Raw genomic sequence first — 16,049 nt, 5'->3', positions numbered from 1 at the left:
TGCAGCAACTGGAATTCTTTTTTGAACCTGTTTGGTGCCTGTGTTGCAGGATCCATGTCCTTCTACAGTTCCTGCACAGGCCTTGGAAATGGTGTGTCTTGGGTTTGAATGCCGACAACAAATGTAACTTACCAGATATGTGACTTTAAGAAAATATTTTAACTTTTTTGGGCTTTATTTTTCTCCACTAAATGGACAGGAATAACAAAATTTACCTTAGAGGGATATTGGAAAGGTTAAATGTAATAGTCTCTTCCAAAAGCCTACCACTTGGTAAATGCTCAATAAATATTAATGAGTTCTCCATCTTTTCACACTCTTGAACGGGTACATGCCACTTTGATTTTTATAAGAAGTTACCTTAAACTTTTCATTTCCAAAAACTCCTTTATTTGGTACTTTAGGTCTAGAAATGCTAATGCGTCACATTCTAAAATACACGTAATTGACTTTTCACTGTGGTATTTATTTGGTATTGTCACTTTAAAAATGCCGAAAAATTACATTTAAACACGATGTTCATTCACAAATATTTTTTTCACACCTGAATATTGTACCCTCTGTTTATTGTATATATGGATGTAGCCAATGTAAGATGTGTGGATCGCTTCATGTTGAAGGGAGGGGAAGAGGAAAATGTTAAAGTTTAAATCAGAAATGCCGTCACAGCTGACTTGTTATAGTCACAATCACATACATTCTACAGTTTTCTCTACCTGATTAGTATTCTCCATACATGATCAGATCAAATTGAGGCTGTGTTAATGTTAACACGTGCGTATTTTAAGCAAAAGAAGTGGTATTCTTTATTTGAAAAATAAAAATTATATTTAAGAATAATTATTTTCAAGGAAGGGGGATTGACTTGATATTACTCATTCAATTTACATGCAAAATCTCATAATCCAATTAAAATTCAGCTCAATTGTTTAAAAAGTGAATTTTGAACAGGCATCTTATGAAATAAGCATGTTAGGGCAATGACATTTAAGAAAATAGAAAACATATTGTCATCTAAAAACAAATGGCTTAAATTCTTTAGAGAGAAAATGATGCAGCTCATACCTAAGAAATGAATTCATTCTTCTAGTCTTTCAGAAAGGAGAGATGCTACCCATTCATTAAACTTTAGAAACATATTCATCATCTATTTCCATTTCTTAAAACATTTATTTTTTTATACTGGCTAAATAAAGTATATGCAATCCAAAATTTTCATTGAAATTATTCATTTTAATGCACGTTTAAATTGGAAGAATCAAAAATAGTGTAAAGCAGTGAGGGTGGGTACATATGTGCCAGGGAGTGTTTTTTTTTTAATCCATTTTTACTTTTTCCCTAAAATTGACAGTCTCATATTGATCAGAAAGAAGTTCTACAAGTATGTATATTTAACTTCAAAAATTTCCTCAGTAACTATCAATAAAATTTGAAATTCTCCCTATAGAATCAGTGACATTACCTTAAGAAATTTACTTGTTGTTTTAAGGGAAAAAAATTGCAATTGCAATGGTGGCCGGGCGCGGTGGCTCAAGCCTGTAATCCCAGCACTTTGGGAGGCCGAGGTGGGTGGATCATGAGGTCGAGAGATCAAGACCATCCTGGTCAACATGGTGAAACCCCGTCTCTACTAAAAATACAAAAAACTAGCTGGGCATGGTGGTGCGTGCCTGTAATCCCAGCTACTCAGGAGGCTGAGGCAGGAGAATTGCCTGAACCCAGGAGGCGGAGGTTGCGGTGAGCCGAGATCGTGCCATTGCACTCCAGCCTGGGTAACAAGAGCAAAACTCCGTCTCAAAAAAAAAAAAAAAAATTGCAATGGTGACACTATATATAAAATAATTTCATGAATGCCAACACTGAAGAAAAGGAAAGAATAAAAAGTTAAGAGAAATCAGAGTTAAAAGATTTAGCTAACTCAGCCCCCTCTAAATCTAAGAAGGTTCTATGATTTTCTTTATAAAATGTCCATTCAATCTCCTAACACCTCCAGGGAAAATTTAAACCCTTGGTAGGCAGTTTAACTTATGACTAAAAATGCTAGTTCATAAACCAAAATTTAAGACAAGATGTGTTTCCTTGTAATTTCTACCCATTAAGCCATATCTTACTTCTGGAGAAAATATTTAATAAATTCTATTGTATATGACAGTTTTTCAAGTACTTAAAAGTATGTATCTAGTTTTCTATAGATTTCTAGTACTCTTGTTATTTTGCTAATTCTTTTCTGAATAATGACAATCTATCAACACACATATGCTAAAAGAAAATAAATTCTCTACTTGTGGTTTGACAAATGACCCATGCAAAAGAGAGAGTATGTAAAGTTACTTCAAATCAATCTCAGTTAGGTATTTCATTACTGTGAAGTCTTGGTTTTGTGACTGGTGTACTTCCAGTCAAGTGGAATTAGACCAGGTGATAGTGAAATCCCACTCACTGCTCCAGTGCTTCCTTGTGGGTTCAGAGATGCAGGGAAATGTCCAGTCAATTCCCCAGAGAGCTTCATATAACATCCTCTCTAGTTAATTGGACTTGATGGTAGTTCCTAGATTTTACTACCTTCCTGGCCCAAAACTGACAGCCACAGGGTGGTGAGAAGGAGACCAAATGGAGACAGGGAGAACAATGAGAAAAGAGACCTGATTTATCCTTCTTTAATAAAATCAGTGGCAGCAGCCAGAGTTCATTGGCTTTCTCTTTAATTACTTCATTTGCATCATGTCACCTAAAAAGATATTTTTATCCTTTTGTGGAAAGAGCATTGGTGGCAAAATAATTTAATTATAATAAATGAAGAAGCAGGTTGTGACCCTGAATTATGTTAACATAACCTGTAAGGGACTTGCTGTGGCACTTCAGTGGTAGTTTAGACTAGAAAAAGCCATGTTGGCTGGGATGAGGGTTGTGTGGAGTGAGTCACATGTAAAAGAGGCATCATATGTAAACTATTTTCCTTGATTGTCTTTTCAGTGTAGAAAAGAGACAACTGCAGTGATTGGGGAAACAAAAATGCAAATAGTTGTGGCACTTTCCTTACACTTCTCCAGAGAAGGAGTCCCATAGTCTTACTGAATAAGCATTCTGCCTCCTTTTAATTCCTAACTAGAAATTTCAAGCACCTGCATGAGTCCAGAAAATATTTCACCAAACATTCAGCAAAGAAGCATTTTGTGAAGTGTGTTTTTTAGTTCTACGTGCTTCCCACTGACATTATGTTCAACGTATGTGTCCTAAATAAGCAATTAATAAATTCATAGCATTAATAAAATCTGGCTTGCATACTCTTGTTTGCAAATTAGATTTTGATTTTTTTCTTTGTTGCCCTGTTACCACATTTTGAAATCATTTTTTAAGATAGTCAAATATTTATACATATTGAGCATCTATTTTGGGTAGGAGCTTTATTCTGGGCTTTCAGAGTTGTGAAGAAAGAAAGTGGTATTTTTCCTGGACTAGACCTCGTTTTCTGAAACGTAACTCAGATGAACAGAGGTGAACATGTATTTGGAAACTTTTGACATTTTTCTCTTTCAATAACAACTTTACAATATATGTTTAAATAATGAGTACTCAGGAAACTCGGAAGTAGGATTTCTTTTATCCACTGCTAGTTAACACACATTGAAGCAAAGGAACTGCTTAACATATGTGGTTAAACTAATGAATGAAGGAACAAGAACTATAGCTAGAAATAACCTGTAATGATTTCAGTATCATCTTTCCATATAAGCCTATGCTATTAAAGGCGCTTCAAGATTAGTGGATTAGGGAGCTCAGTCTGCTGCCCTGGCTGGGTTCAGATTTGGTGTCTCATCAAAAACAATCAAGTGACTAGTGTAGGCAGGATTAGAACTCAGGTCTCTGAACTCAGCCACATGTTCTTTCATAATTTACAAATAAATTTGCAAAGTCAGTTCTTGGGGGAAGAAAAGGAAAGTTACTGAATTTTATTTTTAGTGCTGTCTCATTTTTCTCATATGGGAGAAAGCACATATGGGACCCCTGAGTTAGAGATATTCTGTTCTGCCTGGACTGTGGCTTCCCAAAATTCCTTGCCATGACAACTCCTTAGGACCGGAATCCTCACTGCTCCTGAAATGGGAAAAGTTCCCTTGTCCTCCTTGCAGGGTGAGGATGGGGGTGCAGCTTGCTTCTTCAGTGCCCTACTTCTCAAACCTCTAGGGGAACATACAGTTGGGGAGAGAACCCACAGCAGCATCTAGGGGTGAATGGTTACAGCTGAAGCCCTAGTGGGTGTGTGTTACAGGGTGCTCTTGTAGTTTAGCTGTCTGTAGGTGGCTTGTGTTAGTCAGCTAAGTTAGACCCCTGCCTTATTTCAAGGACAGAGGGCTTTCTGTATCCTAGGGTTCTTGGCCTTGGTGTGGGAAGAATTCGATCACATGTGGGCTTAGAGAATAAATGCAAGGTTTTATTGAGTGGAAGTAGCTCTCAGCAGATGGGGGAGCTGGAAGGGAAATGGTTTTCCCCTGGAGTCAGGCCGCTTGGAAGCCCGGGGTCTCCTCTGATTGCCACAGGCCAAACTCCACCACCATGTTCTCCCAGTTGATGGCAAGCCAGCATGCCAACATCTGTCCTGTGCTCTTCCTCCATGCTCCCCTTGGTGTCCTCTCAATATCCAGCCACTTGTGTCTTTTTCTACTGATGTGTTCGTCTCGACGTCCAGCGGCTTGTGTGTTCCTCTGCTGATGTGCTCCTCTCCACATCCAGCTGCCTGTGCATCTGCCTGTTAGAGTCTTGGGGTTTTTATAGATACAGGATGGGGGCCTTGTAGGCCAGGGTGGTTTTGGGAAATGCAACACTTGACCAGGAAAGCAAAAATGCCTGTCCTCACCTAGGTCCCAACAGGCCCAGGGGTGGAGCTCTAGACAGGGACCGTGCTCTTCCCCTTCCAGCGTCTCCCTGACCCCCTTTCCTATCACTACTACCTCTATCTCAGCATGGTATTGCCTTGACTTTTCAACAATACTAAAAGGAAAATGAATGCAACTGTCAGTTCCTTAACCCAAAGGAACAGACTAATAATGGAGCATTTCAGGCATTGGGGTTGGCTGCTGGAGAGAGACTAAGAGAATAAATATGCCTTGCATAATGCCATAGAGGTATTCTACATGGCATATTCAATGGATATCAATACATACTTTTTTCATAGTCTTGAGCTACTTAAATATAATCTGACTTCCAGTTCTGTTGCAACTTTAATCTTTCTAAAACCTCCCTGGGCATCATTTCCCTCTTCTGTGAAAAAAGCTAATAATATTTGTCAATGACCTCCAGCTAAAGATCACCAGGAACATACGTGTAATTTTAACAAGTATGTTTTCTTACTTACTCCTGTGAGGGAGAACATACACCAGGGTAGCTGCAGGGCATCTCAGCAAGATGGTGCTAGAAAACAGAGGTGTACTCCTGATGGGGTGTTTTGTGGAAGGGAGGAAAATTCTATGATTTTGTGTCTGTAAACATCTAATCTAGGAGGAAGGCAGAGTAGACTGAAGCCAGAGCTTTACAGCAGTCCCTCCTTACTCGTTATTTCACCTTCCAGTTTCAGTCATCCGCAGTATGGTCCAAAAATATTAAATAGAAAATTATAGAAATAAACAATGTCTATGTTTTAAGTTGCACACCGTTTTTAGTAGCATGATGATATCTGCCATCCCTCTTTGAATGTAAGTCCTCCCTTTGTCAGTGTGTCCACACTACTCCATAGTCCATGCTACTCACCCCATAGTCACTTAGTAGCTTTCTTAATGATCAGATTAAACACACACACACACACACACTATACATATAATAAAGATAGTGTTTGGTACTGAGGTTTCAGGCATTCCTGAAGGCCTTGGAACGCATTCCTTGAGGCTAAAAGGGACAATAATACCTCCTAAAGAAACAGTGGCCACTCATATTAGTTAGGAGAGGGGATGTTTGATATTCTGTGGTTTACGCAGTGCTATGTTTTTGTCTATGCTTAGGAAAAATCAGGAAGTGGGCTTGTTTGTCTTACTTTAACACTGTCGCAGGGTGACCATGTCTAAAGTTGACACTCTTTGAAATTGTTTATGTCCCAGAAAAGAACAGCGTAGACTAGCTGTGAGCACCAGGCCAGCTTTGAATAACACTGTGAACTAGTTGTGTTAGCAAGGTTCTAGAAGTCAGAGACTAGTTATGAAAAAACAGAAATATAAATAAATTGTTTTGAAAATTTTGGTGTTTAATTTTCTTTTGCTTTGTTATTTTTTGAAAAGTATATGAAATCTATGTAACTAAATCTTTTTCTTTCCGTCTCTTGGTTTCTTCTCTTTTTCCTTGCTTAATAAAAATACTTGAAAATTGAGCACATTTTAAATTATAATTAATTATGTAATTAATTTGTTCCCCTAAACAACATAGATAGCTTTTGACTCTGATGACCAGGAAATGTCTAGAAAATATTGATGAGATGTAGTAGCTTTAGCACACTGTTATGAAAGCACATTCCTGATTTTGTATTTTTAAAATATGCTTGTTTTTAAACTTGTTCTAAAGGTTTACATTTACCAATAATGAGATGATTGAATATGGCAGGGATGGTATAGGCAGAAGAGAGAAAACAGTTTGGTGGATCATTTGCTCTTGGTGCCAGGCTCCCGGGCACTGATTATTTTACAGAAGGTGACAGTTCCTTGGGAAGTGGGCTACCTTCCTGTATTGTCCCACTGTAGGTGACAGAGTTACCTACAGGCTCTCACTTACACGAATGGGAGATGCCGCTATGTTAGGTTTGTGCTCCTCTGATTACCTTCTGTTAAATGTCAGTCCTTTGTTATTGGCAAAAAAATAAGGAATATGTAGCTTTGATTTTACAAGAAAAAGGAGGTTGCTAACTTGAAGACTGGAGGAGTTGCAGGTCTGTTCCTTGAAAAGACTGAAGGCATATTAAAAGAGGAGGGTTCACATTATTTTGGATGTAAAACATCTGAAGGAGATGGTTAGGGAATGGCAATTGAATGTCCATCCACATGATTTCATGGATACAAAACAGATAAACACCAAAAGCAGGGCCACCTAAATGTTTTTACTGGGAAATAAAAGAAAAGCAGTAAAGACCCATTTCCCATGCCAGAGACTCCTGAGAAAAAAAGGAATACACAAATACCTCCATATCAGGCCTTCTGAATGCTTTCCATGGATGTTAACAACCTGCTTTCTCTGGGTTCATCTATCTGAAGTGCAGGTAAGGCTTTATAGATGTCAAAAAAAAAAAAAAAAAAAGGTTATTTTATCTAGTTTTTTTTTTTTTTTTTTAAGTCTGATTTCTTTTATCTTTAAGCCCTTCATTGGCCTTCACCTAGCAAATAGATATAAAGCAACCAGCATGCTGCGGGTACTGTCCTTGTGAGAGTTTTCACAGGTCGAGTAATTATGAGGCTCAGAGCCCTAAAATTTCTTACTAATGTTAAATTGTGATTGTTATTTTTTGAGATGAATTCCTGCTCTGTCACCCATATTGGAGTGTAGTGGTGCAATCTCAGCTCACTGCAACCTTCACCTCCTGGGTTCAAGCCATTCTCCCACCTCAGCTACCCAGGCTGGGACTATAGGTGTGCCTCACCACACCCAGCTAATTTTTGTATTCATTTTAGTAGAGATGGAGTTTTACCATGTTGGCCAGGCTGGTCACAAACTCCTGAACTCAAGTGGGTCTATAAATACGTAATACACACACACACACACACACACACACACACACACACACACACACACATATGTATATGTATATGTGTATCTATTTTGTATTTATATACACACACACCTGTAGTTTTAAAAGTTTGTTTATATATATAACTTTATATATGTATATGTTTCATACATAAAATTATATAAAACAACTTCAATATTCTTCCTTCAATTTATAGATACATTATATCTATAAATTCTGTAATTATTTGTAGATATTATCTACAAAGAGATAATTACAAATAATTATAAAATTTAGATTCTATTTATAGATAATTATAGATAGACACTTCTTCGGGAAAAAACACAAAAATCATAAATTGCCATATAAAGATGGTAAAATTGTTAATTTCACATGAAGTTTAGATGTTTTGTCTAACAAAAATTAAAGAAAAAATGAGTTCTAGTTAATTAATTGCTGCATTAAATTATGTAGAAGAGAACCGGTTTGCCCCATTTGGAATAAGTTTATCTCTGTCTCAGGTTGAATTGTGGTTTTGTTGTCCATTATTATATTGTCTTACCTGTCGAGTAATTATTTTTACAAGTAACAATGATGCACTTCATCTAGATATCATACTTTACAAAGTGCTTTTAGTTTACATGATCTCTTTGGATGTCATCTATTGTTCGTCTCTGGTTGGCATAGTACTGTATTTCAGTGATGCCAGAGAAAGACTCATATAGATGCAGATTTAAAGTTATCTCTGATTACTTTTAAATAAAAAAATAAGGCCAAAAATAAAATAACCCAAAGGGCTAGAAATTCATGGCAGATCGCAACTATTTAAAAAGTTTCATTAGAAACCTAAGACAGGTGGGTTTTATAAAGCATAGGGCAATAGAAAGTACTTGTAAATCAGTCACAAAAATTAATTATGAATTTGTCTCTATCTCTGAGCTAAACAATCAAAGATAAATAATTTTATTCTGATCAAAAATGCAAAAGTAGAAATTTTTAAAAGCTATATATTTTTTTCTAGAAATAACAGAGAAACTGCTTAAACATATGTCTCTGTTAACCTGCTGTCCTCCAATTGGGGATTTCAGTTTGTGACTCTTTTGTCTGTGGATATTAGAATAGATCTTCTGTAATAACATCAATAATACATAAGAATAAGTGAAATTTCAAAGCTAATGATGAAGATTTCCTAACTTTTTTTTTTTAATGACAAGAGGCAATCCTTAAGGATAGAAGTCTGATTCCTTTTGATGAAAAATTTCTTCATGTTCTTGCTTTGAATTTGGCAGCTGTTGCTTGAATGAGCATTTATTGTGTGTATGGTAGTTAGATGGGCTCTTCCTGAATTTAGAGAAGTAATCCAAAATATATTTACTTTATATGACTTTAGTATTTCTTCCTATAGCCTTTAGGGGAGCATTAATAGCAACAATAAAAATTAGCCATATAGAAATTTGGGAGAAAATCAACATTTGTGTGACACTTCTAACCTTTTGGACATTCGTTAGCTGGCAGTCACAGACTACGCTTTTGAGGCACTTTGTGTCTTGTAGAGAATATCTTCCAGCCACCACTCTCCTTTCCATTTTATAAATATTAAATACTTGAATAAAATATGCCTATTAGATAGTTACATCTATTTAGTTCAGCCTAAGCTAATTTTACTGTTTAATAATTAGGGACTTATGGAATTATGTTAAGAATTATGTATAGTTAATCCAATAGTGATAAATTAAAAACATCTTAGTTGCATGCAGTTTACAAATTTGTAGCTATTCCACGGACATGTTTCAACAGTTTAGGCCATTTATAATGTCCTTTTAAATTACCTTTAGTGGAATTCATTTCATTTTTGTTATATTCCTTTTTTTAAAATGTGGTTTAAGTCCTCAAACATTAAAATAAAAGATAAAGACAGGTAATCTGCTCTTTCTAACATTGGAATATTCATATATTTTAACTTCCTCTATTCACACTCATCATGAATACATTTTTTTCACTCTAGGAAACAGATATTACACTTACAAATAAATAAACATTTACATAAAATTATTGCTGTCAAATTATATATGAATTTATCATGAGCAAAGTTAATAGTTGCTTTCATCTTTTATCTTTATTTTTATAGTTAAATTGGGCTCAATATTCACAAATTAGGTTCAAAGAATATTACTGATACTATCTTTTATGGTAGAAATTATGCCTGCCTAAAAATTATCCCATTTAATCTCTCAGTAGTTTATGAGATATTAGTATGCCTATTTCGGAAATGTATTTCAGAAAAAAAGTTGAGAATACTGGTTAGGCAAAATTACAGTCATGTCAATGAAAATTAGAGCAATTACTATCTATGAACACAAATTTTTCAAATTATTTTTACTATCTTTCAGTTACTTCTATACCAAAAATGTTTGATTTTAGCAGTGGCAGTTCCTGTAGACACTGGTACATGAGTTTTTGCATTCTTACTTTAAACTCTCTAAGGAATTGTGGAAATTGAAATCATGGTTCGTTATTAACTTGTGTAATATTGGGTAACCCAGAAAGCCATACAGAGCCATGAGAACATCCAGCCAGTAGCTTAAGGTAAGGGATCCCAAAATGAAATTTTGGAAATCTTTCACTGACAGAAGGATTTGTGTTACAAACAAAAATGCCCAGAAAATTGAGAACAGTCATGAAAAACAATGCCCCAGAAATAAAGTTTTTAGTGAAATATGAGTAGTCAGTCATTTAAAAGCTCTGGATATATTAGAAAAAGAGAGTTCAAGTCTGTCTTCTATCAGTTACTTCATAGATCGTTTAGCCTAGCAGTGTCCAACTCTTTTTTAAACAGCTCAATCAGCTACTTTAATATTCAGCAAATAACAGTAATGTGTTTGAATTACTGATTTCTAAGTGACATTTGCCACTTATATCCAATCTATTTCTCAATTTTGTTTTGGATACCCATTGAGGAATAGTACACTTCATTGTGTCCCGTCTTTTTGCTGTGTTTGAATTCTTTTTTGAACCTTCAAACCAAATTTTTGTACAATACCTAATTTTGTTCAGTAATACAAGAGAAAGGCCTGGGAATCATAGGAAGTCAATTTATTTGCCAGTAACACAAAGGAGAACTAGTTGTTCTGAATCTCAGCATAGCAGTTTGTTCTCCTAATATTTTCCTAAAAAGCCACCTGACTCCATAGAATGAAAGCGTTCATTCATCCTCTCATTCCTCCTTCTTTTCCTCCCTCTTTGGCCATCAAAAAGTAATGGCATGTACATTCACATCACCATTGATTTTTCCATCATAGGAGCAGCAGAAAAGAGTTCTAAACATGGTGCCGAAGACAGGACTCAGACCATTATTACAGCAATGAAAGAAAGAATGAAGATCAGGGAGAAAAACCGGCCAGAGGTATTCGAAGTAATCCAAGAAATGTTTCAGATTTCTAAAGAAGATTTTGTGCAGTATACAAAGGCGGCCAAACAGAGTGTACTGGATGGGACATCTAAGTGGTCTGCAAAAATAACCATTACAGGTAAAAATAAGTCTTTTAAAAAATTTTATTGAACATTCAGGTTTTTTTATCATTATATTTTAGGATCTGGGGTACATATACAGAATGTGCAGGTTTGTTACATAGTTATACACGTGCCATGGTGGTTTGCTGCATCCATCACCCTGTCATCTGCATTAGGTGTTTCTCCTGATGCTTATTTCTCCCCTAGCCCCCTACTCCCTGACAGACCCCAGTCTGTGACGCTCCCCTCCCTGTGTCCATGTGTTCTCATTGTTCAACTCCTACTTATGAGTGAGAACACAAGGTTTTTAGTTTTCTGTTCTTGTGTTAGTTTGCTAAGAATGATGTTTACTAGCTTAATCTATGTCCCTGAAAAAGAAATGAACTCATCCTTTTTTATGGTTGCATAGTACTATATGGTGTATATTTGCCACATTTTTTAAATCCAGTCTATTATTGATGGGGATTTGGGTTGGTTCCAAGTCTTGGCTATTGTAAATAGTGCCATAATAAACATATGTGTACAGTACATTGAGATTTTTATGTCCTAGAAATAACTGCTAATAATAATTCTAGGTAAAATAAATGATTATTTTTTGAATTAGGTTAATATGAATGAGACTAGTTGATACTTCGAATTTTGAAAATGTATACTAGAAAAGTGAAGTAATTTTAATCTGTGTCTTGTTCTAATCAAAAGTTCTTTCACAGGAAAAAGTTTCTTTTTTTCAATATATTCATCAATACTCTGCAGTTTACAAGAAATTAGCTTTTATTGCTGCCAACCAGTGAAAAATTATAACAGTGTCTAATAATCTCTTCAGTTAATTTTTTAAAAGAGAAAATAGATGTTATTTTACTTACTCCTGGCTCAGTATCCCTCATCCATTTGGTCTTGGAGTCAGGGCAATTTGCATTTAGTGATATCTAGTAAATTGGATTTCTGAAGTCGCTTGTAATGTTAACAGCAAGTGACTGTGCAGCCTTTAACATTTACCAAGCCTCTTTACTTACGCATTTTGTATTTACAAGATAAATAAGGATGCTTTCTCAACTGTATAGAGTTGATCGATATTGACAACAGACTCACAAATAAATGAGTTTGGATTGCAGGCCTTTGAATTATGTTGGGTAATTTTTCACAAAATGTAGATGTGTCTTCCTCATTTCTCTGTACATGTATGCAGTAATGTGTATGAGTATATAGCTAATATGCATATGCATGTGTATGTATGTAGCTGCTCTTCATTGCAGGCAAAAGCAAAAATTACAGATTTTAATGTCGTATGTTTATTTTTATTAAACTTTTTTTAAAAGTTCTGTTGTTCATGAGAGTGAAAGGCATGGGGCTACATCTGTAAACTCAAGGAACCAAATGACATGAAAATTGTCTTTGTTATAATTATCTTTTGTTTCTGAGTGATCTGTCCATTAAAATGTTTATTTTGGTTTATTTCAGTGGTTTCTGCACGGGGTCTACAGGCAAAAGACAAAACAGGGTCTAGTGATCCATATGTTACAGTTCAAGTTGGAAAGAACAAAAGAAGAACAAAAACCATTTTTGGAAACTTGAATCCAGTATGGGATGAGAAGTTTTATTTGTGAGTATAGAATGTGAAACTTTTACAAATACTAAAATATTTAAGAATGAATTTAAGACAGGCATGTGAAGTATGCAGTAATTATATTTTAATAACTTCTTACCCAAAAGTAATATAAAAGTAAAAGTAATGTTATAAACTCCCTCAGTAATCTCATAATATTTATTATTTATTCTTCATCTTTGGAAGCAAGTGAATAAGAATATTTCAAACGATAAAATGATGGCATGACTGGGGTGGATTTACAGGAGATTTTAAAAAAAAATACACAACATGATCTATAGCTTGGGATGACCCAGCATAACCAGAAATGTAATCTTGATTCAACAGTATCTTGATATCTGGTGATGTATAATGGACTTAGAGCATCACCTAGCCCATCACTTGGGGTAGAACCACATCTACACTAGCTTATACTAGTGAGATGGCTGATGATAACTTTTTATAACCTTGCATTTTCTATGAGAACATTTAGTTTTAAACCTCTTATGTCATTCACTGAACAGCGGGAACTCATTTTTCTCTCAAAGGTTCTTTTCTTTTTACCTCTCCTTCTTAGAAAAAAAAAAAGAATTTCAGTTTTATTTAGTAGAAATAATTTCTACATGAGTCAAAGATGGTATTTTTTCTTTAGTTCTCTCTTTGCAAATGCTTTAACCATGATTCTCATTACCCTGATAAGTAAATGCACCCAGAACATATAGCTTATTTAGGAATGTGGGCAATATTGTCTAAGAAGTAGAGTTTCTTGCATATATGACCTGATGAAGGAAATCTTAATAAATAGGTCTGGAAAATCAGTTGGAACCAAATAACAGAGGGTACTGTAGAATGAACTATGGGATTTGGAGGATTTCTCCCTTTGGACTTAGGAGAGAGACTAATACCCCTTTGATAAAATAGAAGACAAGAAATAATTGGTAGGTCAAATTAAAATTCCTGTTGGAGTCAAGTAAATGAATAAAGCAGGAAAGGAACGACAAAGGGGAGGAATGAAGACTATGGGAAACCAGAGAACAGGTGATTATCAGAAAAGAAATGGCTTCCATTGCCATATGATCACGCAGACAATGCAGCTGGAGCTTCCAGTTTTTCAGGAAGCTGGGTATTTGAAAGCTTAGAAAGTTTTATTGAGAAATGATTGACATAACCTGAAATCTACACATTTTAAGTATACAGTTTGTTAAGTTTTGATGTATGTGTGCCTCCTGAGAAATCATCACTACAGACAACATAATGAACATATCCATCAGTCCCCCAAAAGATTCTTTATGCCTCATGGAAAGCCATTCCTTTTGACTTCCCATGTGCCAAGGCAGTCACTGGTTTGTTTTCTGATGCTATAGAATACTTTTCATTTTGCATTTTCTAGGATTTCCTGTAACTAGAACAATATGGTACGTAATCCTTTGAGTGGTTCTATTCATTCAACGTAATTATTTTGAGATCCATCCAAGTTGTAGGATATATCAATAGTTTATTTTTTTTATGGCTGGGTAGCATTCCATTTTATTAATGCATCACAGTTGATTTGGCCATTCATCTCTTGATGGATATTTTGGTTTGTTTCCAGTTTTTGGTTAATGACAACAAAGTGACCCATATGTTAAATGAGTGACTCATATTAAAACTGATATTTGCATATAAATATTTGTGTGGACATATGTTTTTATTTGTCTTAAATGAATACATAGAAGTGGAATGAATAGCTAGATCACATATTAGGGATATGTTTAATATTTGAGATATATTTTCCAGATGACTGTACCATTTTACGCTTCCACTACAAATTTAGTGAGTTTGAGAGTTCTAGGTCAAATACATCCTTCCAATACAAATGGTCCCTGACTTACGATGATTGGACATAATGATTTTTTACTTTAAAATATATTTATCATGATGTAATCCCATTGTAAGCTGAGGTGTTTTTTTAGGACTTATGATTGGGTTACAGTTTCTGTTGAATGCCTATTACTTTTACATCATTATAAAGTTTATAAATCCTAAATCGAACCAATTGTTAGCTGGGGACCATCTGCTATATTGCTCATGTTTGGTGCATTTTCAACTTATGATGGTTTTGTCTTATGATGGTTTTTTTGTGATATAATCCCCTTTTAAGTTGAGGAATATCTATACATGGTAAGGCCAGTTTTTGAAATTTTGGACATTTTGATCCCTGTGTAGTGTTATCTTGTAGTGGTTGTATTTTGCATTTCCCTAAAGACAGTAATTTTGAGCCTGTTATCATGTGCTTATGTGATATGCATCTGCTTTGGTTAAGTGCCCATTCCCCTTCCCCTTCCTTTCCCCTGCCCTTCCCCTTCCCCTTCCCCTGCCCTTCCCATGCTCAGGTACAGAATGTGCAGGTTTGTTACATAGGCATACTTGTCTTTCCCCTTTCTTTCCCTTCCCTTCCCTTCCCCTTCCCTTCCCCTCCCCTCCCCTCCCCTCCCCTTCCCCTTCCCCTGCCCTTCCCATGCTCAGGTACAGGATGTGCAGGTTTGTTACGTAGGCATACTTGTCCCATGGTGGTTTGTCGCACCTGTCAACCCATCATCTAGGTTTTCAGTCCTGCATGTATTAGATATTTGTCCTAATGTTCTCTCTCCTCTTGTCCCCCACCCCCCAACTTTTCTTAATTTATTTTTTCTCCCTTTTTCTTTCTGTGTTTCACTTTGGATTACTTCTGTTGTGTGTGTTTAAATTACTAAGCTTTTCTTTGGCAATGTCTGATCTGCTAAAATGTAAGCCCCTGTGTTTTTCATATTAGGTATTTTCTTTTCCATCGTAGGAAATCCTAACTGGGTCTTTTAATTTTCCATGCCTCAACTTAAATTTTTAAAAACATGCAACACTTATAATAACTGTTTTGATATCCTTGTCTACCGATTCTAACATCTATGTCCAATCTTGGTCAGTTTCAATTGATGGTTTTTTCTTCTCATTATGGATGATGTCTTTCTGCTACTTTGTTTGCCTGGTAATTTATCTTGAATGCTAGACATTGCAAATGTTACTTTGTTGCTTGCTGGATATTGTAGCATCCTCTAGGTATTATTGAGCTTTGTTCTGGACTTAGTTAAGTTTCCTGGAAATATTTCGGTCCTTTGGAACTCGCTTTTCAAATTTGTTAAATGGGAATAAAATAGTGCTTATTTTCAGGCTAATTATTCCCCATGATGAAGGCAAGGCTGTTCAGCATACTCTTCCTACTAACTCATGAACCAGGAGGTTTTC

General features: G+C 35.6%; 1 protein-coding gene across 1 annotated transcript in view; it reads left to right on the top strand.

Moving 5' to 3' along the window:
• Nucleotides 1-16,049, top strand: part of UNC13C (unc-13 homolog C) — a 586,273-nt gene that overhangs the window by 230,728 nt on the left and 339,496 nt on the right. Inside the window, exons 8-9 of the mRNA XM_003935590.4 lie at nt 10,999-11,226; nt 12,668-12,809. Of these exons, the coding sequence (XP_003935639.1) occupies nt 10,999-11,226; nt 12,668-12,809 (370 nt within the window). The remainder of the gene's footprint in view (nt 1-10,998; nt 11,227-12,667; nt 12,810-16,049) is intronic.

The sequence above is a fragment of the Saimiri boliviensis genome, chromosome 2 (genome assembly GCF_048565385.1).
Source record: "Saimiri boliviensis isolate mSaiBol1 chromosome 2, mSaiBol1.pri, whole genome shotgun sequence".
NCBI classification, from domain to species: Eukaryota; Metazoa; Chordata; class Mammalia; order Primates; family Cebidae; genus Saimiri; species Saimiri boliviensis.
Note: the sequence above shows the minus strand (reverse complement) of the source record. Positions and strands in the feature narration are given on the sequence as shown.